The following is a 23259-nucleotide window of genomic DNA, read 5'->3' as shown; positions in this document are numbered from 1 at the left end:
GAGCAGGAGATATTCCAGTGAGTCTAAGTTACTGCCAGTTTCCAGGTGATATTACTTGCTTTCAGTGCAAGGGAGTCCTAGCTTTCTATCTATATCCTGCACACCAAAAAAGCTGTAGAACCTTCTGCCCGTCACCACACATCACTTTTTATAGGCTGCTAGAAGCATTATAAATTAAGATGCTTTTTACAGAGAGATTTGAAGAAAGATTTATTAAAGCCTGCCACAAAAAGTACAGTTTCTCAGTCATCTTCTTCTGTTTTCTGGGATCTAGTTATTGAACAAAGAGCGGGTGGGGGGGGGAGGGAGGGAGGGAGGGCGGGTTCATTCTACAACTCCAGAGACTGCTTCATACTCTGAAACTTACTTCCCAAGCAAAAAGTTCAAGCAGATTAGATTTCTGATTATATGAACAACTTCCACAATTATAAAACCTATACTTTTAGAATTCCTCCCAAAAAGAGACTGGTTGAGATCTACAGGGCTTACTTAGGAAAGGCTAGATCTATGAAGGTGTCAAAGAACTGCACAGATTCTTCATTTCCACAGTTTTCAGCTAGATTGTAAAATGGAAAAGATCATTTGATGCGGCAGAGCTTAGTAGCTCCACAGAAATGGTACCTCAGTATTACAGAGCTCCTACGCTCTGCAAGCATGGAACGGTTATTACCAGATTCAGATGAGCTCTGGTCCTGAAATTTGGGTGTGTAGAACATTTATAATTTAGCCTAATTTTTGAGTGTGGACTAGGTAGTCTGAAAAAGGCTGAATGGGAGAGATGAAGAGGAAAAAACAAAGCTTTTCATACAGTGTGCAACAAAGGCAAAACCCTAATTAAAAAACCAGGCATGTTCTCACACTGTAGATGAAGGTTTTCTTCTGCACCTGTAAAGTGTCAGAATTCGCCCATCTCTCTTGCCCATGTGCATTTTTCCTGCAGAAGGAAAATATGTGACCCTCACTTTACAACTGATAACTCAGTAAGCATGTATTATTAAATAGGTAGCTGTAATAAAGGATTTCCAATTTAAAATTAATTACACTGCCTTGGTTTAATACTGATATATAGCCAAAAGATTGGATATTTGGTCTTTAATGTTCATTTTATGAATGTTTATCCAGATTATTATTTTATACGTTCACTATAAGACAAATAAACGATTTATAAACCCGGGTATGGCTCCACCCGCACCGCCCCAAGTTAAACAGGAGGGAAATGGTGGAAGGAATGTTTTCCTTAGGGCCTAATTCTACTCACTTGCACCACTGAGACTCTGAAGGATCTCCACTGAAGTCATTAGAATTACATTAGTGCAAACACTGGTGTGAGAGCAGAATCAGACTCCAAGGCCCAGATTATCTGGTGCAGCATGTTCTAACTAATGTGTCACACTGCTAGCATAAACTGACTCTAAATTCAGTTTAACCAGCCAGGAGTCAATCATCTTACTATAAGGATGATCTTGCAGTGGCTGTTATATCATGGTGTCAAGTATCAGGGGGTAGCCGTGTTAGTCTGTATCCACAAAAACAACAAGGAGTCTGGTGGCACCTTAAAGACTTAACAGATTTATTTGGGCATAAGCTTTCAAGGGTAAAAACCGCACTTCTTCAGATGCATGGAGTGAAAGTTACAGATGCAGGCATTATACCATGCATTCCCCTTGCTGCAGCTGTCATGGGGAAATGTGGCAACAGTCATGATGCCCTTTATGCTATGCTGATCCTGGGTTGTGGTTTCAGCCCCCTGGTGTTCGAGCAGCCATCAGGTTGTTCTAACACAATGCAGGAGGAAAATGTCTCTACCCACAACTGCTGCAGGAGGGAAACAGTGTAAAGGAGAGCTCTAAGTCTGCTTTGCACACAACCCTCTGACCTATGCTAGCTGTTTTTTGGCTTTGGCTGAAGACCTGGCCCATAAATTCTGGATCTCTCTTCCCCTGTTGATCTGATAGAGCCCAAGATTGATGACTTTCATGGCTCATAGCAAGATTCCCTCCCTCAGTCCTTTGGGGAGGGGGTGGGTTGAGGTGGGTTTCAGTGGTCAAAGGGGGAAGATAAATTAGTCCTAACAAAAATGGGGGAACAGGGTTGGGAAAGATACTCTTATATCTTTGTTTTTCCTTAAAACAAATAGTGTACATGTACCTACAGCATGGGATAGGCACAATTTTAAGATATAGAAGGAAAAACCCCACAGCAATTCATCCACTTGAGTCCATACATCTTTACATCACTTATTAGGGCTCAGTGTTCTCCTTTAGCATGTGGCTACATATTAAAGGATTCTTTTTTTCTTCTAGAATGGGAAGTCGAATTCATGTTTATCCTAATGGATCCTTGTTTATCGAGGCAGTCACAGAAAAGGATGCAGGTGACTATTTATGTGTAGCAAGAAACAGAATTGGAGATGACCTAATACTAATGAAAGTCAGTGTGACTATGAAACCAGCAAAGATTGACCAAAAACAGTATTTTAAAAAACAGGTACCATATGGGAAGGACTTCAAAGTGGACTGTAAAGCCTCTGGGTCACCTGAGCCAGAGATCTCCTGGAGTTTGCCAGATGGCACAATGATTAATAATGTGATGCAAGCAGATGACAGTGGACGCAGGTCTCGGAGATACATTCTTTTTGACAATGGAACTCTGTATTTCAACAAGGTTGGAATAGCTGAAGAGGGAGACTATACCTGTTATGCCCAAAATACACTAGGAAAAGATGAAATGAAGGTACACATTACAGTTGTAACAGCGTCACCTCGTATAAAGCAGAATTACAAGACATATGCTAAAGTAAAAGCTGGGGATAATGCAGTATTTGACTGCGAGGTTGTTGGAGAACCCAAGCCAAAAATATTTTGGTTGCTACCTTCCAGTGACATGATCTCAGCTTCAACAAACAGATATTTACTGCATGTTAATGGCTCACTGTCAGTCAGCAAAGTGAAACTGTTGGATGCTGGGGAGTATGTATGTGTTGCCCGTAATCCTGGTGGAGATGACACAAAACTTTATAAACTAGATGTTGTTTCTAAACCACCCCTGATAAATGGTTTATATACAAACAAAACTGTCATTAAAGCAACAGCAATAAGGCACTCAAAGAAGCAAATAGATTGTATGTCAGAAGGGACACCTTCCCCTCAAATTATGTGGATAATGCCTGACAATATTTTCCTAACAGCTCCGTACTATGGGAGCAGAATAACAGTACACAAAAATGGGACACTTGAAATTAGGAATGTAAGGCCTTCAGACACAGCAGATTTTATATGCGTGGTACGTAATGATGGAGGAGAAAGCATATTGGTAGTACAGTTGGAGGTATTAGAAATGCTAAGACGACCAATGTTTAGAAATCCATTCAATGAAAAAATAATAGCAAAACCAGGAAAAACCATCATATTAAATTGTTCAGTGGATGGAAACCCTCCGCCTGAAATCATCTGGATATTACCCAATGGCACACGATTTTCCAGTGGAGCCAGAATTTCCCGGTATCATATAGGTAGTAATGGTACCCTCATCATATATAATCCTTTCAGAGATGATGCAGGAAAGTATCGCTGTGCAGCTAGAAATAAAGTGGGCTACATTGAAAAGCTGATCATCTTGGAAGTTGGTCAGAAGCCCACTATTCTTACTCGTTCAAGAGGACCAATAAAGAGCATCAGTGGGGAATCATTATCCCTTCACTGTCTCTCTGATGGAAGCCCCAAACCAAACATTATATGGACAGTACCAAGTGGCTATGTGCTAGATCGGCCTCAAATCACTGGGAAATACATATTACTTGAAAATGGTACTTTAGTTATTCGAGAAGCAACCATTCATGACAGAGGAAACTACCTGTGTAAGGCTCAGAACAATGCTGGAGAGTCATCTATAACTGTTCCTGTAATGACTGTAGCCTACCCCCCACGGATTACAAACAGACCACCACAGAGTATACGCACTATGGCTGGGGCAGCAGTTCAGCTCAACTGTATGGCACTGGGGATACCGAAACCAGAAATCACATGGGAGCTGCCAGACCACTCTGTGCTTTCTCCAGCTAGTAAAGGCAGACCATCTGGAAGTGAACTTCTTCACCCCCAAGGGACATTAATCATTCAGAATCCAAAATCTTCAGATTCTGGCATGTACAAGTGCAGAGCTAAGAATCAATTTGGCAGCGATTTCACAATAACATATATTCAAGTTATTTGAAATGAGAAATACAGGCCGAGTAATTGTTTACAAAGTCTCCATCTGGACTGAGTTTATTTGTGGAAGTTTAATCAAAGGTAGCCATGAAGCATGTAGGTGAATCCAAATACATTTACAATAATCAATGTACAATGAACATGCAAAAGAGAAAGACTTGGGGGGGAAATTTGCATTATGAACTAGCATGGATTTACTCAATGACAAATAGACTTCAATTAAAAACATAAGGCACTTTTATTTTGCCAACAAATAGTAAACATCAAAATAAAATTGCTTTCCAGAAATGTACCTGAAAAATCTTCAGTAAAGGATGGCGTTTTTTTATATTAGTTTCTTATTGTCCATCTTGTATCACTATAAGAAGAATGGCACACATAATGCAAAAATATTTAAGAACAAAAAAGAGGAAATTTTATTGTGATTTAAATTACCTTACTGATATGTATGAATATTTTGTAGTTCTTTTATAAATAGTTCACAGAAAACAAGTGTTTAGCTATTTTTAATATGACATTCTATTCTTTCACAATGGAGAACTTTTTCCAAGGTAGTAGCAGAAATATAAAATGATTTAATAATGCTCTCTAAATGGACAATAGGGTTTCTATTAATCTTTGTTTAAAAATTCAAAAGCAACACAACCTGCTTATTAAAACAGAGTAGCTTGGTATAAAGTCCCTTTCACCACAAGCTCAGCTTCTAAAGATTTCAAATTAAAAAAATAAGTGCACCAATTTATATAGGAATTTAGAATGAAGGGGGCTCTATCAAATAGAAAATAATATTCCCAAGCATCCGCCTCCTGCAATTCAGGAGAAAGCCTCTTTTCAACAGGAAATGGCCACTTAGGCATTCCGCACCAGCGAAGATTTTTGGACTCCCTGGGCCAAATAAACCTCAAAAGCTTACGTCACTAACTGACTTGGTCTTTCTAAGAGAAGTGTTAATGTAGGCTCAGGGCACAGCTCCAACACCAATGCAGAACCTGAGTATTTGCTGGGCCTAAACTCACAGATTTGGGACATATGCATGGAGCAGAAGCCCCTCAGTGTTACTCCTTGAGGTCCTTTCCTCACCAGCAATCTGGCAGGCTGGTTTTGCTGGCACTGGTTTCCATGCCCATAACCTGAGCTCTATGACCCCTTCCAACAGGGATCATAGATTGCAGAATAGAAATTAATGCCTCTTTAGCAGTAACCACAGAAAACCTGTTGGATACAGGAAACGGTGTAGAGCAGCTGCTACCATGTAACACCATCCTAGTACCTTACATCAGTAAAATGTCATACAATATTTAAAACTATTATTGAAAAAATAGGTATAGCTCGATTACACACAAAAAGCACCATAACAGAAACCCCTGTACACTAACAACCCATCTATTGAATTACCCCATAGGTCATGAAGGTTCTTGACACTCAGAACGTGGTCAGGATGTTCCCAAGATCTGAGTGCAGATTCTACCCATTTGACTACATTTTAGTGAGCTGGGGAAGAACTTTAAAAAGAGGCCACAGCCTAAAGCGTGACTGACTGTTTTGTGGTGGATCAATCACTTCCTGAGATCAGCCACATATATGAAGCTGCTTGTTCCTTCCTTCCTTAGTACTGATAGAGAGGTAGAAGAAAATTGGCTGGATTAAATAGTTCTGTTTGCTAAATCTCAGGAATGTCTTTAGTCCTCAATGAAGAGCACTAAAGGACAGTCGCCCAGAGGATTAACAAATAATTTCACCCCTCTTACAAACCATTCAAGGGACAGCGAAGGGAAATAATCCCAGCCCACAGGAAACCAAAACGCATTTTCATTGAAGAAGCAGCAAAAATTAGAACCATTTGAAGAACTGCCACTATTGTGGTGTTAATAAATCTTCCTAATTGTTGTCACACACAACAGTTATTCTGATTTGCTGTGAAGTTCAAAGTAACTAGGAACAATGAGTTGGTGGCAAAGTTATTTGCATGAGCTTCCTAGCCAGTTCCAAAACCTTAGGATCAAAAAGTTGCCAGCTTCTTCATTTGTTTTTAAAAGAGCTATTGTTTCAACCGGATCTTTTTTGCTGAATAACTTTGACTGAAGCAGAGTCAGGACCCAAGAACTTCTGGGGCTTTGCAAGGCACAGGCAGCCTTGAATACTTTTGCTGACTAGGGGCAGGTCTACACTACCCGCCTGAATCGGCGGGTAGAAATCGACCTCTCGGGGATCGATTTATCGCGTCCCATCAGGACGCGACAATCGATCCCCGAATCGACGCTCTTACTCCACCAGCGAAGGTGGGAGTAAGAGCCGTCGATGGGAAGCTGCGGAGGTCGATTTTGCCACCGTCCTCACAGCGGGGTAAGTCGGCTGTGATACATCGAATTCAGCTACGCTATTCGCGTAGCTGAATTTGCGTATCTTAAATCGACCCCCCTCCGTAGTGAAGACGTAGCCTAGGTCCCCAAGGACCACTGAAGTTGATTAGACGGTAATCTGGGTTATTTTTGTTTAACACAGTTTTAAATCTTTGCTCCGAAAGAAAATTAAAGTTAAAATTGTGTTTTGCTTCTGACACTTTCAATGCCATTAATTTGTAAACAAACAAATTCTACTAAGTAAACATGCACCTCCAGGTTTTGCCCTCAGCTAAAACCACGATGCCCCACTGCAGTGAGTGGTGTTGTATGTATGTGGCTGAGGACAGAAACTGGTCTTAAGTCTGCTTTTCTGTGGTGGATACTATTCTAGTAATATGCAGTCACCTGAAAGGACAGGGATATCAACTTGCATCAGGCTTTTTTTGAAATAATGTACAAAAAAGAAGAAAATAAATGTACAGGTATATGTTAACTTTTCAAAACAGACAACCTATTCATTTAGTGGAATGAGTGGCCTTTCTGTTTTGATAAAGGTCTGTACAAGCTGAGATGGTCAAGTGAAGAATTTTTGAGCTAAATAATTTTCACAATGTACAAAGCAGTTCACAAGAATTTTATTTCAGTAAAGATGCTGACCCATCCTACTGGTTGCTTGTATGGGTAAGACTTTGCAGTGTGGAAGTCAGAATTAGATACAAATTATTGATATTATGATTTTCCACACTAAACTGTTTATAAAAATTTAATGATCTGTGGTGTCATACAGTACTACAATGTTTGCTGAGTGCTGACTCTTTTCTATTCAATGTAAGTCTGACTAGGATACCAAACAGTACACTTATATTATGGCAAATGAAAAGATGAGTTAATACAGAACATGAGAACAAAATTCCCATATATTTTGAAATGCCCTGCATGTTTCACATTCAAAATTTGTGCATCTTATTCTAAAAAAAAAATCATATGGAGTAACTCTTAAATTACATGAACCCATAGTAAATTTATTCTGATTTTTTTACTCTAATATGAGCAAATATACCACATACTTGAACAAGGTTAAAATAGTTATATCTCTTTATAATAAATGTAATGTATAACTTGTGCTTTTGCACCAAATTTATAAATGCAGTATGCATTACACAACCAAGACTATCACCCAACATTAAGAATTAAATTCAAAATTTTAAGTACTTACCATACAAAATAAATAATAAATACATCTATTAGAGGAAGAACTCATTTAGGTCAAGGTCAATAGACATGAGGCCCAGCTAGAGCACTACAGAAACAGCAAAAGTGATTTGGGGGGGCTTTTCTAGCCTGGCACAAGCTTCCAAAGGGCAAAAGCTGGAAAGAGACTTTTGTTGAACCTAGCACGAGACCCAGAGATCCAATTCCCGTTGAAGTCAATGGAAAGATTGTCATCAGATTTCAACAGGACTTGGTTCAGGCCCTAAATGGATTTAGAGCAAAATCTGTTGTGGATATTCAGGGCTTTGTTACCACATTTTGTACCCTCACAAGGTTCACTGCCAATGAACTTTGCATTAAAAAGAAAAATGTGAAGCACAGCTACTTCTAGTAGATTTATTATTGTTACATTGTGGCTTTTTATATAAATCTTAGGAAGTTCTAATACAAGCAAGAAACCCACTTCAGCACCTTCTTTCCACAATGAAAGCAAGAGAAAATTGGGTACTTTTAAACAAAGAACTTTATAAAGTGCTTATGAAAATTACAAACAGTCAAAATTAATATGATTTAAATCAACACTCATTTTACTGTTGAAGAACGAAGGAGAACACTTTAATGAACAAATCAATCTTTATGCCAAAATCGGAAGTGCCTTTCAAATCAGTCGTTTGGTCCAGTGCAGTTCTTAAAAAAAGAAAATATGTTTCCCACAAATAAATAAATCCATTCTTTAACCCTTTTAAAGTAACAGTACCCTAAAAAGCACCAAATTCTTTGCAACAACTGTGTTCTTTAAATAGGCCCACAAATCATACATTTAATTCCAGTTAAATGCAAAAAAAAAAAAAATCTTTCACTTTGTTACATATTCACATCAATTGCAGCACAAAAAATACATATTGAAAAAATTAAAGAGAAAAAAATTAAAAATTTGCTTTCTAGCAATAACTAGTGCATTGAATTTTGATTTTTCTTCAGTGCAAACATAACACTACATCTTGATCCCACCTTCCAGATTCAGAAGTGTGAAGAATGCCCATATTGGTTCACCCCTTGTTGTGGCTGGTTACCTAAATAACAAAAATAAAGTAAAGTGTTTACATGTGTTGTGTTCACTGTACAAAATTATAAATGAAGAAATAAATACCTAGATTTCAAATCACCATAGTAAGCAATAAACAAGGCTCAGAACTATCCATTCAGAAAATGAGGACTTTTCAATGCTGAACAGTTGCAAATTAAGGGCTGGATTTTGCACACCCACCACAAACAAAATTCCAGGGAAGTTTTGTCTGCTCCAGGATTACAGGATGGGCCCTTAAGATGACCTTTCAAACAATAATTACGTGCAAGCAAATGACATGCCTAAAATGATAAAGTAAAAAGCAACTATTTTGTAACACTTGTTTTCCTGGGTAACCCACATTTCTTTGATGGTCTCATCAGTTTCTGCAGCATTTAACCTTTCATTAAAAAAAGGGAGGACTCCCCACCTATATTTCCCTGATCCACATGTGAATCACACTTCCCCTCTCTGAAAGGATGGCTCATTGCTTCCAAGAAAGTATCCTACATCCTTTTCCAACACCCTGCAGGTGGGCAGGATGAGTGCAGATACATGTAAGCCCCTTCCCATCATATGGAGATTTGAGAGAAAAGATAATATAGTCCCAGACCCTGTTAACTTCAAGCTGTGCCTTCTGCATGGTGTGGATGAGCCTGCCTTTAAGCAGGCAAGGGTTGTCCTACGGCAGTTTGGCTTCAGTGGAGTCATGGACGATGGGGACACAACTAGTGGGTGGTTGGACCCTCAGGGAATCAGCAGAATTTGTGGGTGACCAAACCCTGGTCCCACTCTCAACCCCACATTGGACAAAAATCTTTGGAAGAAGAATCTCTTAGAAATTTTATCCCCTTTTGTAATCCTTTAGATCCTTCCTGCATGAAGAAAAATTCTTAGGTCTTCTCATCTGAAGGAAGTTCTTAGTTCTTACCATCTGAAGGAAACTTTCCAAATGTAAACCAGTGCAAAAGGGTTTCCTGAGTGTAGATAGACAAACACTATAGACCCAAGAGGTATGAACTGCTTTCATTTATTAATTACTATTGCTTGGGTGTTTCCTCTAAAATCTAATGTTGATAAGTGTAATGCTAGACTTGCTCATCACTGAGGCCTCAGGATTGCAAATACTTACAGATGTGCTTAATTTTACTACTGTAAGTAGCCCTACTGATTTCAATGACTCCTCATGATAATAAAGTTAAGTATGTAAGTGTTTCCAGGATTGGGGGCCTATTTAATAGATTCTAAGGGCAGAAGAGACCATTGTGATAATTTAGTCTGACCTGTATCACACAGGCCATAGAACGTCCCCAAAATAATTCTAGAGCATATCTTTTAGAAAAACATCCAATCTTGATTTAAAAATTGTCGTCAGTGATTGAGAATCTATCACGACTGTTGGTAAATTACTCTCACTGTTAAAAAATTACGCCTTATTTCCAGTCTGAATTTGTCTAGCTTCAACTTCCAGCCATTTGATCATATTATACCTTTCTCTGCTAGACTGAAGAACCCATTATTAAATATTACTTCCCCATATAGGTACTCATAGACTGTAATCAAATTACCCCATAACCTTCTCTTTGCCAAGATGAATAGATTGAGCGACTTGAGTCTCTCTCTCTAAGGCATGTTTTCTAATCCTTCAATCATTCTTGGGCTCTTCTTTGAACCCGCTTTAATTTATCAACATCCTTCTTGAACTGTGAGCACCAGAACTGGACACAGTATTCCAGCAGTGGTCACACCAGTCCTAAATACAGAGGTCAAATAACCTCTCTCCTACTCAAGATTCCCTAGTTCATGCATCCCAGAATCACATTAGTTCTATCCTCCTCTTCGTTATTTATGATTCCCCCAATTTTTGTGTCACATGCATACTTCATCAATGATGATTTTATATTTTCTTCCAGTTCACTGATAAAAATGTTAAATTGTGGAGGACCAAAAATCGATCCCTGTGGGATCCCACTGGAAACACACCTGCTTGATGACAATTCCCTGTTTAGAGTTACATTTGAAGGCCTTACTGGGTCAGACCATAGGTCCATCCAGCCCAGTATCCTGTCTGCCAACAGTGACCAATGCCAGGTGTCCCAGAGGGAGTGAACCTAACAGGTAATGATCAAGTCATCTCTCTCCTGCCATCCATCTCCACCCTCTGACAAACAGAGGCTAGGGACCCCATTCCTTACCCATCCTGGCTAATAGCCATTAATGGACTTAACCTCCACGAATTTATCTAGTTCTCTTTTAAACCCTGTTATAGTCCTAGCCTTCACAACCTCCTCAGGCAAGGAGTTCCACAGGTTGACTGTGCGTTGTGTGAAGAAGAACTTCCTTTTATTTGTTTTAAACCTGCTACCCATTAATTTCATTTGGTGGCCCCCTAGTTTTTATATTATATTATAACCTTTTCAGTCTCTTGAAAGGAAATCTTTAATGCTGGTTGAAATTTTAATTTTCAAAAGAAAACTAATGTTTTTTGTTTTGTTCAAAAAGTCTCACTTTTCAGTGAAAAAAATCAAAACATTTTTTCTAAAACATTTTGTTTTGAAAAATCTCAGTTCAGTTAGAAGAATTTCATTTTTTATTTCCCACCTCACCTTTTTTTTTCCCCAGAGAAGGAGGAAAAGAGGGACAGGGAATTCAAAATGTGAGTTTTTTTCTTTTCCACTTTTCTCAAACCTTTTCCAGTGAAAAAAGGGATAAAAAAATGTGCTGAGGGAAATAAAAACCCCCAAATTCAAAATATTTTTTCTCTAAATGTGCTGAAATTTCCAGAAAGAAAAAACAGGAGAAAAGGAAAAAGGAAACCGAGAGTGGAAATTTTCCCACTATTTCAAATCAAACAAAAACAATAAAAATATTTGTTTTCATTTTTTTGAAATATACCATTAAGAAATTTTTCCAAAAAATGAAAAATTTAGTCAAAGACTGGTCTTGATGTGCACACACTTACAACTGTTTTGAATAATAACATAAATTTGTCAATACGTTTGAAACATGAGCAAGAAATAGCTGGAGAAAAACGAGGAAAACATTCAATGCAATGATGTTCCTGATTTATCCTCACAATTGAAAATAGGACATGGAAGGAGAAAATAACATTGACTGAACTCAGGATGGCAAACAATTAGGCCCCAATCCTGAAAATGACTCGGTCTGGACCTCTGTGCTTCTGTGCAGAACTGTGGGAACCAATGCATGTGCTAGTATTGAGTCACATACAGAATCTGATCTTCAGTGTTTGTCGTTGTATCATTTTCAGAACTGTCCTTTTACTAGAGACCAGAACTGAAGGTGTCAATAGAATGATATACTTACATTTTCATGTTTCTTGTTTTAAATATGGAAAAGAAACTGCAGAAAAATAGATGCCTCTTATAGATGGGCATACTTACTAGAGAGCTGTTTTTGGAGTTGTCTGACTAAAGCAGCCGTCTGCTGTTGCTGCTGTGTCTGCTGCAAACCTTGTCTTGGAAACTGCAACAGTAATACCAGAGAAGATGAAAAATGCTCACACAATTCAGAATGACGCATCAATGTCTTATCAAAGGAGCATGGTATATGCCTCTCTCAAAACACACAAAGGGAAAGCTAAGGTTTATATTATATCTATATATTAAAAAACTAGCATGCTGAATTTAACATATCACAGTATACATAGGTATTAATGAACTGGGGACACAGGAAATCCTTCCTGGACTACCTGGCTCACCAATCCCTAGCCTGAGTAGTAAACAGTTTGTAACAAACATCAGGACTGAATATGTATAATACCCTGAAAAGACCTCCCTAACAGCTATCACACTGGTGCTCAAGGGAACTGCACCTCTTGTGTTGTTACTGTAGACACTGGAGGAGGAGGAGAATGGGCCAGGAGCTCTTCAAGACTCTCTCCACTTCCTTCTCCATCACCTCTCTTTAATTTCCAGTTTGTCTCCAAATCTCTGGTGTTCCACTGATGTCACTAATATGATTACACTGCAGCTGGGAGCTTACTTCCCAGCATAGGTAGACAGACACACTAGTTTGCTTGAGCTAGTGCACTCAAAATAGCAGTGTAGGCAAGGGCAGCTTTCTGAGTACAAATCCACTGGAAACCTTCAAACACACTCAGGCAACTTCAAACATACTCATACTAGCCCAAGCTGCCACTCCTGCCACCCCCAGCTACACTGCATTTTTTTTTAACATGCTAATTTAAGCAGAGCTAGCGCTTGTCTGTCTGCCCAAGCTGTGAAGCATACTCCCAGCTGCAATGTAGATGCTGGGACGCACTGCAAACCCAATCATAGAGATTTTGGGCATGCACAGAAAATAGCAGACAAGGAGATAGAAAATTCTATGTAACAAAACAAAATGTGCCAGTGAAGCTCTGGAGCTTGTGCAGACCCTCCTGTCACCGAGGCTATTGCTCCTTGGAGTAGGGTGACCAGACAGCAAGAGTGAAAAATCGGGACGGGGGTAATAGGAGCCTATATAAGAAAAAGACCCAAAAATCAGGACTGTCCCTATAAAATCGGGACATCTGGTCACCCTACCTTGGAGAGAGAGATAATTTTGGAGCATTTATACATATATTTGTCTTTCACATTCTGGAAGTCAAAACTGCTCAGACTGTCCTATCACACCTTAGGGAGAAGCAGATGTTTCTTTTCAGTTTCCCGAAGTGTTAACAGTAAAAAGAAAACAAAACTTTTTCACCTCCTGAATATCCCATATGCAACTGGCAACAAAAGCAACTAGAAAGAGATTTCTGGAGATCGATGATGACAGAACATGACAAAATTGTTGGTAATAAATGGTGAAAACACATGGAACAAAGAGTGTTGAAGTTTATACAATAAATTATGTGCTTTCCTCAGTCCCTGAAATCTTCTAAATTTCCCATTGGGTTATCAGATATCACACATGCATCCAGCCAGACACAAGGCATAGATTCAGTCTTCTTCTGCAAATAGACCATCCATCTTTCCTACCTTTGCAGTGAATGGCATTCATCCAGGAAAGTACTTTAAGTGATTTGATCATCTGCCCTGTCCAAAGCTGACAAAAGGTCTGTTGGTTTTGATTGTATCATTTGTAAGTAACAATTACGTTTTGATCAAGTGTAATAATTAAAATTTCTGGTACTAGTGTGAGTGTGGAGGGGAGAATGATGTTTTTTCCACTATGACACTACAAATGAAATTAAAGGGTTCTGCACACAACTTGCTAGGTGGTGATTGTGTCCTCAATTCCCTTTGACTTCAGTGGGAACTGAGGACGCCCAGAACCTTTCAGGATCAGACCAACTCTGCCCATATGAAACAAAATAACAGTGATGAGTCTGATTCTGATCATGCTTACGCCGAGGAGAATCAGGTGCAAGTTCTTTCAAGTAAATGGAATTACACCAATAGAAAACTGGTGGGAGATAAACCTTAAGGCTAAATTCTGCTCTCAGTTACTCTGGGGTTAGACCAATGTTCTTTAATTGACTTCAGTGACGTTACTCTGTATCTATACTGGCACAAGATCAGAATTTGGCCCTAAATTAGTCTTTCCATCAACATGCATTGCTTCCCTAGCCCTTCTACACAGGAGTCTGCCCGTGTCGCTAAAAGCTGTGTAGTGTAGACAAAGCCTTAGTAAGGATATCTTTGGTGTGAAAGGCTTTGCAAAAGAAATATTGTAATAGAACTGCCACGCCACCCACTCTTGGAATTTGGTGTCATGACCCCTGTAAACCAGGTTACAAAAGAAAAATGTTTCAAGTCCCAGCTTCATGCAGCCTAATGCAAATGGTAAACAACAAAACAGGGTAATTTTCCTTATGCTTAGACCAAATGAAATTTTTTTAAAAAGGGTCCTTTCAGTGATTAGACTGAGCCTCTGGGAACCAATATGGTCCTTCTGAATAAGCTAGGAAGTTTCTCTTCATTGTGGGTCTGGGTCGGATTCAGAAGCCTCCTGGGCTCACAGGAGACAAAAGAAGCTTTCTCCTCCTTTTCAGAAGCACCTTTCAGTCACCCTGAAAAACTCTCAGGGCACAAAAGATCATTTTAATTGTTTACAAATCTATTTTATGTAGAGCATTGTGTTGTGCTTATTGCAGGGAGATGTATTTCAGTGTCAAGAAAATACAAAGAAGATCCAGTGCTTTGAAGGCCATGGCAGGTGATACTAGGCTGTCCTCAACCATGGTCCCAAAGCAGTGTTAACTCTGAGTTACTTTAGCCATATTGAACAGAGTTACTATATGCTCAAGTCCTAACAAACAAACAAACAAAAAAAGAAGTGCTAGAACACACTTCCGGCACTATGCCATTACTCTGTTCTGGCTCCCCACAAAAACACCAGAACAGCCTTCCAGAGTGTTCGGCCACAGATCCTTTTTTATACACATTGAAATGTCAGCCAACAAGCAGCTATATCTTAGTTACAAAAGTACAAGAGAGTGACTATATTTTAACCAATTGGCTCACATTAGCAGTATATCAAGAAAACAACTTCTACGGGATTTAAACCCATTTATCTGTACTAGAGTCATATTTAGAGCTACAAACTGCAGTTTTTGATGAAATATGATAGTGGAATTTTCACTGTTTAAAATTAGCCACCAGAAGAGCCCATAAAATTAAGTAAATATAATACAAATATATTTAAACTGTCAAAGGAAAATATAAAGTGCCTTAGAATTCTAACTGGATTCTATTGTTCATATGAGAGTGCACACACAGTTTCACAATCGGCCTCAATCATATACGTTATCCAGGGCCATCCTTAGGATTTATGGGGCCTTACGCAGTATTATTAAACTGGTGCCCCTATGCTCCCCAGCAGGCCGCTGACCAGTGTGTAGAGGGGGCACAGCCACCACCCCCACCCATGGACCCCCAGAACACCCCTCCCCCCATTGCTGACACACCGAGCTTCGTACGCAGTGGCTCAAGGCAGGCAGGGTCCAGGGAGGGACTCCGCTCCGGGCGGTGGTGGGCTGTGGCGCCAGTGACTGGCTGCGCCGCTCTGGGCTCCCCGGGGCTGGGGCGGCAGAGGCGGAGGCTGGAGCCCTCAGCCGGCTGGCTGAGGAGCGAGCGAGGGAGGGGGCGGGGAGAAGCCCGCCGGCTGAGCGTGGGAGAGGGGCCAGAGAAGAGAGGATTTCAGCCACGGCCAGTAAGGGGAATGGTGCCCCAAATTTTCGGGTGCCCTACGCAACCGCGTATGCTGTGTATGCCTAAGGATGGTCCTGACATTATCCTGCTTTCACATAAAAGTTTTAAAACAAAAATCCGTATAAAAATGTAGGGCTACAACCATTAGCAATGCTGCAAAAAAATTCCCGTAAAGTAGAGTTCTCATAGCAAGTGAAGATAGTTCTTTATTACTCAATAACATGAGGAAATTTATAAAATACGTGGTATATATGGAATATATGGTCAACATATGCTGCTGCAGTAAAAGTTAAGTTCAGATATCTCATTCCTTCTAGGCTAATAAATGATCGGTTTACACCCTGGAGCAGGGCCGACGAGAAGGGGAGGGGGGGGAATATGGTACAAATTACCGGGGCCCGGCGGTCTGGAAGGGGGCCTGGCACCCGACTTCCACCCCCCCGTCGGCCCTGTTTAGCCGGTCCGGAAGGGGGCCCAGGGCCCGGCTTCCCCCCACTCTCGTCGGCCCTGTTTAGCTGGTCCGCCCTTGCTGGGGGGCCCGAAAAATTTTTTTCACCGGGGCCCGAACCCGCTCTCGGCGGCCCTGCCCTGGAATGGAGAGATTCCCAGTTCTCCAATATTACACCAGCCCTTGCTGTTATACCAGAGCTTGAAATAGTGACATTTTAATGTCTAGAATCCAAATAAGAATTTGAGAGGTTTTTAAAATGTATTGGTTATATTTTTATCTCTGTCTCCAAGTCTGCATAATAGGATTCATGGCCTTTCAGCACCCTGGTTTTACAGGGGGAATGAAATAAAAGTAAGACAGAGGGAGTTCCAATTACATTTTTAAAAAATTCTCAAACATTTCCAGAAACAAAGTTTCTTTTAAGTATGTGGCATATACCGAATCTAAGATAATTTGGTGCAATATATAGGATTTATCAGCATGGATAAGGTATAATCACTGCATTTGAGCAATATGGCCATCCCAAACTCAGGCTGATCATGATCATCACACACACACACACACACACACACACTATATTCAGAGCCTACGAACTAATGAATTTAAAATAATTAAATGAATTTGGTGCTCACGAAAGTTTCCAGATTGGCAGAAGTAGGCATCATTAATTATCTATCCAACAGTTTTGACGTGAGCAAGAGCAGATCCAACTTTCCCAATATAACTGAACACTGACATCTAGGGGTAACTGGGTAGTTCATGGTACACCAGTCCTAGAACTAGTGTTTTTAAAAGACAAACTAAAATGCTGAGTTTTAGGTAGACCAGGTGGGGCAAAGGATTAATACACAAGCCTTATGCTTCATGACACATGTTCAAATTTGGTCTTTATATTAAAAAAGAAAAGATAGTCATTGGGTAACCTGTCTTAGCCACATCAGAAAACCTATCACTCCATTTGGCAAGATTGTCAGAGAGGACCATGGACGAAACTACAGAGTTGTGCACATCAGCACTGACATGCAAAGGCAGAGTAGTCTGAGTAAGCTTATACAACACTTACTGGCGCTGTTCCTAGATTGCTTTACTTCCAGGAGTAATAACATCTACCCCATAAGTACCCTCATACCCACACAAAAACGTCTGGTTTTAATATGTCTGCTTACCAAAGGCTGCTGTGGTTGCACTGCTTGGAGACCAAGTGCCTGCTGTTGACCCTGTTGCTGCTGCTGCTGCTGCAACTGAAAGAACATTGCCATGGTAACAACAATAATATGTATACATGTATTATATTATATAAATGATTAATAGCAATAACAACAGCAGCGGCAGCCTTTTTATTTGAGAAGGCATAGCAGCCTCGCGCTGTTCCAGGGATACATATCATGGAATTTGGCTTTTCATTACTTATCTTTCTAAGCTATGATTTTTGTATGCTTTTAGTGTTGGTTGAGGAAGGCGTGTTCCTCACTATAATATTTAGGAGCTGAACCCTACTGTTCTCTCCATTTGCACAATGCCGGCCACATCATGGATGATGAACAACAAATATTTACAATACAGTGTTCATAATATCTATCGAAGAAACATATTGAGGAAACAGATTAAAAGGCTATCTGTTTGGTATAGTCAGCTGTTAACTGTATGCCCACATAAGTTTATCCATAATATTTTAAAAAATTAGTTACTGGCATTAGAGTTAAAGCATGAAAAGATTTATACCGTTACCAAAAACACAAAGTATTTTTAATATGTGTTGCTTTTACCTCTATGTCAACCCCAGTGTGGTGTTTTGGTTTTTAACTGCCAAACAGAGTTAACTACCAAATTGGGGTACATCAACAAATCAGAATAATCGAAAATATTATAGACATGGGCTCTTTCCACCCAACTTTAATTCTGACATATACATATTCTTATAGTCAAATAATACTGTAATAACCTAAAACCATAAATTGTGTGTGTTGATTATTGCGATTGTCACAGCTCAATATCCTGAGGCACAGAGGAAGTTACTGGAGAGGAAAAAAGGCTCAACACAAATCTTTTGACAAATTAGTTTTATGCTGAAAAATGCTGATTCACTGGGAAGGTTTCTCAGGTCCAGGATGATATTTCTGTTGAAAACAAGAGAGAGACTGATCCCAAAATAGCCAATGGCCCAGTGATTAGGGCCCTAACCACAAGGCTATTGACTATTCTGGGATAGGTCTCTCTCAATCTCTCCTGTTGGAACTCTTCCACTTCGTATAAATAATTAAATATTCACTGGACTAGAGGGCAGGAGAGAGAGAGAGAGAGATTGACTCCACAGCATGGCAGCTAAGGTACTCACCTGTGACACGGGAGATCCAGGTTAAAGCCACTACCTGATTCAGAGAATAAGGCCCCACATACACTTTTCAAACACAACCAAGTGCCCCACCTGAAGGAGTCGCTGTTGTCGAATTTGCTGTTGTCTCTGTCTCATCTGTTCCTGAGGCAGCTGTACCGAGTTAAGGTTTGGGTGAGGAGCTGTGGTTGGTACAGTATCAAGTCCCCCTCCAACCAAGGAACTCTGTTGCAAAGGCTGATGAGTCAGTCTGAATGAGAAGAATCTATTTCAGGGTAACTATTTAATTTACAGACAAAGATCAAATAAGTGTGAGTGTTCAACTCCCTGGATTAAAATGTGTTCTTTGTATATTTGAAACACAAGTTTTACAGGAAGATTGTATTTTCAAGCAAGAATATTTAGGAAAAAAGTATCCAATGGAAACATCTACAGTGCTATAATCTAATAACTGAACTGGATAGTAATATGTTGTTGAAATCAATATCTGTATATTAATTAAACTAAAGAGAAGAAATCCAGCTATTCAACTCTTCTGAGTTCGAATGAGCAGCCAGCTTCTACACTGCATGTAACATTCATTGTAGAACTGCACCAGCCTTACAATTTTGTTCTAGACAAAAACCATGTTAAGATGAACTTGAGGCTGAGAATATCAGTATTTTGGAATAAAAACATTGCGAGGATGATGTAATTATCCCCAAAACAAGCATTATAAACCCAGGACATTCAGAGTTAAGCTTAAACTTAAAAGAAATCCAAGCCTGTTAAAGTATGGAAATGCACAACTCAAACAACCTTAACTCTGCCCTCCAGCAACACCATGCATTAAATGTACAACTCTGATTAATACACATTCGTGTCTGTAGTCCTAGATTAAACTGATTTTTGAACACGCTAAATATTTTTTAATTTCCCCCCATAATAATATGATGCTGTGCCTAAATTGGAAGTGATTTAGGCACATGAAATTTGGCCTCAAAAGGGGTGTTTTAGTCTGCGGATGGTTTAGAACTGAATTCACATAGAGAAAGAAGAACATCATGTGTGATAGGGAATAACAACCTATGCCCTGCTGCCTAACTGATAAATCAGTGTTACTCCAGAATATGTGAGATAGAATTCAGTGTGGGACATGTTCTCATGGTGTGCATGAGCTGGATTTCGACATGAAGATTAATGCTTATTTATTTGTAAATTGATTAAATAAAACTGTGGTTAGTGTATTCCAATTGTGGTGTAATTTAGTAATAAGAAGCAGGCGAGGTAAGGACACGCCAAAGTTACAGTAAAAATTGTAAATCCACCCAAATTAGGAGATCTCTCATTGGTTGGACACAGAGGGAGACAATTCATTTCCCTAACAGGATAGTTAGTTTTGGAACATGGCCAAGGCTTGGCCATTTTTGTAACAAATCCAAGATGATTAATGCTTTGTTGTTAGCAGCCCACCATGCAGTCATCAGAAGATGGAAATTATCTCTTCCCCAACAGAAGAAAAAGTTGGACACAAGCTTGATGCTGTTGCTGAGATGAAAAAATGAATATTTAACCTTAAGGATAAAAATCAGTTACTCTACAATGCATGGGCCAGGATTACAATTTTTAACAATGCTGAGGACATTTAAAGTGAAATGTGAAGCAGAACAGACTGAGAGCACTTCAGGGCAATGACTGTTCTACTTCTATTTGTACAGCATCAAGCACAACGAGACCTGATCCTGATCAGGGCCTCTTGGCACCACTCCAATCAGGCTAGAATTTTCAAAGGAGCCAAAGGGAACTGAAGATCTAAATCCCAATGAATTTTAATGGAATCTGGGTGCCTAACTCTCCTAGGCTGTTTTGAAAATCCCAGCAGAAAGAGATTTAGAAAATGCCTTTTATTGTTCCATTGGTGTGCATAAAAATGGCCTTAAACTTTTTATTTTTTATTAAGTTGGGGGAAGCAGTGGTTACGTTTTTTCCTGCATATTTTTTTGCATGATTTGAAATATATCAAGTCCTCAGAATGCCCACCCTGTTGGAGAGATCTCTGGAGTGTCTGGCTGATGGGCATGAGGCTGGAACCTGAAATGCAGCTAGCATTCCCACCACTGGGAACAGAAAGGATACTGATTCTGAGATCATGTCATGATAAAAATTAAGTTTTAAGGTAAAATTAAAAATACAACATTTTAATACCTATATATTTGTTTCTACAATATATTTAAAATAGTGTCTTTAGCCAGGACTGATAGCTACTTAGTTTTTCTAAGCAATCAGTTCACCTACTGAAAAATAGAAAAGTTCATGAATGCAAAAGTTTATGTAAACCAGCAACAAGCCTTTTTTATTTTATCCTGTGGACCTATGCAACTCCCACTGAGGTTATTATTAATTATTATTATTTTTACAGGAGCACCTTTGGGCTAGGTATCACACTTTCAGGATAACTGCCCCGTACTCCCCTCACCTCCATGCCCCTCCCCCCCGGAGTACCCAGTCAGGTCTCAGGCCTCCAGCCATGATCTGTCTTTGGGAAGGGGCCCGTGTCCCACTCCTTTCTGACCAGGGTTTAAAGCTGTACAGCTCCCTGCTATACAGTGTGATATCCCCAGCACGCCAGTCTGCCTAATGGCCAGTGCCCATGCTTTGCTGTCTTGCCTCGGAGAATGACTAGCACATGCAGCAGTTATATGCTACTACACAGCTCTTTCCCAGCAGAATATATTTATTGTTAGGGCAAAGCATCACAGAGAAAACACATAAAGAAAACTTCCTAAAGACTTACTAAGCATACCAGAATTTGCCGATCTTCCACATGGGGAGCATGGTAGGCCAGAACCCCTTCCTATCCTTCAAAAATCCTGTTCGTATGCTCACTCAGAAAGAAGGCCCTCAGTCTGTTTAAACTCACCCTTTAAATACCCCACATTTTCTCTTTGTTGCTTAGTCAGTGACAAACCCAGCCTGAACCAGCATATGCAAATCCCAGGAGCTAGTGCTTCTCCAAAGTTGTTTACAGCCCCAGGGGTAGTCTCCCCCTACTGTTTTTAGTTCCTATCGGAGCTGTGATAACCCTTCCCAAGGAGTAGGAAACAAACCTACATACATCATTCATAAATTTAATACAGTGGTTCTCAAAGATACTGCATGGCATTGCAATATCTGTACAAGCACATAATAAGACAGTCCCTGCCCCAAAGTCTTTACAGTCTAAAAATACAAATCAAAGTGTGCAAGAGGAAACAGAGGAAAGGAAGGGGAAACAATTTGCCCAAGGTCACGCAACAGGTTAGTGACAGAATCCAGGAATCCTGATGCCCAGTTCAGTGCCTTATCCACTAACCCATTCTATCTCATTAACAGGAAAACTGCCATTGACTTCACTGGAAGCTGCATCAGGCCATAAGTTATGAAGCATATTTTAGAAATATTTTATAGTCCTAGGTCAAACATGAAGCTTTATTCTTAGAGTTTGAGAATGCTCTACAATACCCAAATCAGCATATTATACAAGATTAAAATCAGGTATTGTACATGTGTTAGTCTCTAAAACCTTGGTTCAGATTAGTCATTTTGACTGTGATGACTGATATAACTAAGAAATGGAATTAACGTGCTTCATGTTGACTTTGAAACATAACATCTGCAGCAAAAGAAAGCCAAACAACTATTCTATCCTCAAGTCCCTGCAGTTAACGTGACCTCAGAGATGCTTTCAACAAAGCGTGGGAAGACTTTTAAAGAGTCCTTTTAAAAACAGGCTTCTGAATCATATCTATCCCATCACAATTAGGGATAGATAAATTTGTAGAGACTGAGATTTTGCAAATCTTGAAAACTTTTTTTGTTTTCAAAACAATTTTGAACAATTGCGAAACTTTCACACCTATAATTTAACTTGTTTTTTCAAGGAACATTTGGATAAAAATGTGCATTTCTAATTGAAGAGTAAAATGTGCTCCATATTAGGAACAGAAAAGCGCTCTAAAAACTAGGCTGGCACAAGTGACTGGCTGGTATTTACTGTGGCAGTGGGATTTTCAGAAGCACTTGGCATTGGTCTAACCAGGGCCGGCCCCAGGAACCAGCCTGGCAAGCAGGTGCTTGGGGCGGCTGCTCCGGAGAGGGGCGGCACGTCCAGCTATTCGGCGGCAATTCGGCGGACGGTCCCTCACTCCCGCTCAGAGCGAAGGACCTCCCGCCAAATTGCCACTGCAGATCACGATCGCAGCTTTTTTTTTTTTTTTTGGCTGCTTGGGGCGGCCAAAACCCTGGAGCCGGCCCTGGGTCTAACACTGCTCTTATTGAAGCTGATGGTAAAACTCTCATGGGACTTCAATAGGAGCAGAGTTAGGCCAACACATGGCACTTTTGAAAATCCCAGCCTATATTTTCATTAGAATTTCCCTCTTTCCCCATCTCTCCATTGATTTAATTTCCATCCACTCTGCCTGCTTTCTGTTCCATTTTCCCCTCTTGATTTTTCCTTCTTCCCCTTAA

At 39.9% G+C, this 23259-nt stretch overlaps 2 protein-coding genes across 3 annotated transcripts in view; one reads left to right on the top strand and one right to left on the bottom strand.

Moving 5' to 3' along the window:
- IGSF10 (immunoglobulin superfamily member 10) overlaps positions 1-6348 on the top strand; it is a 28028-nt gene extending 21680 nt beyond the window's left edge. For both annotated transcript variants that reach the window (XM_026649998.2, XM_026649999.2), the window contains exon 7: positions 2304-6348. In XM_026649998.2, the coding sequence (XP_026505783.1) occupies positions 2304-4212 (1909 nt within the window). In that variant the 3' untranslated portion in view covers positions 4213-6348. The remainder of the gene's footprint in view (positions 1-2303) is intronic.
- A 249-nt stretch (positions 6349-6597) lies between these two features.
- Positions 6598-23259, bottom strand: part of MED12L (mediator complex subunit 12L) — a 322140-nt gene continuing 305478 nt past the window's right edge. The window contains exons 39-42 of the mRNA XM_026649916.1: positions 18865-19021; positions 17606-17680; positions 12233-12314; positions 6598-8835 (exon numbers count right to left, since the gene is read on the bottom strand). Coding sequence (XP_026505701.1) covers positions 8783-8835; positions 12233-12314; positions 17606-17680; positions 18865-19021 — 367 coding nt within the window. The 3' untranslated portion in view covers positions 6598-8782. The remainder of the gene's footprint in view (positions 8836-12232; positions 12315-17605; positions 17681-18864; positions 19022-23259) is intronic.

Source organism: Terrapene carolina, unplaced genomic scaffold, assembly GCF_002925995.2.
Source record: "Terrapene carolina triunguis isolate 2854851 unplaced genomic scaffold, T_m_triunguis-2.0 Scaffold88, whole genome shotgun sequence".
Taxonomy (NCBI): domain Eukaryota; kingdom Metazoa; phylum Chordata; order Testudines; family Emydidae; genus Terrapene; species Terrapene triunguis.
Note: the sequence above shows the minus strand (reverse complement) of the source record. Positions and strands in the feature narration are given on the sequence as shown.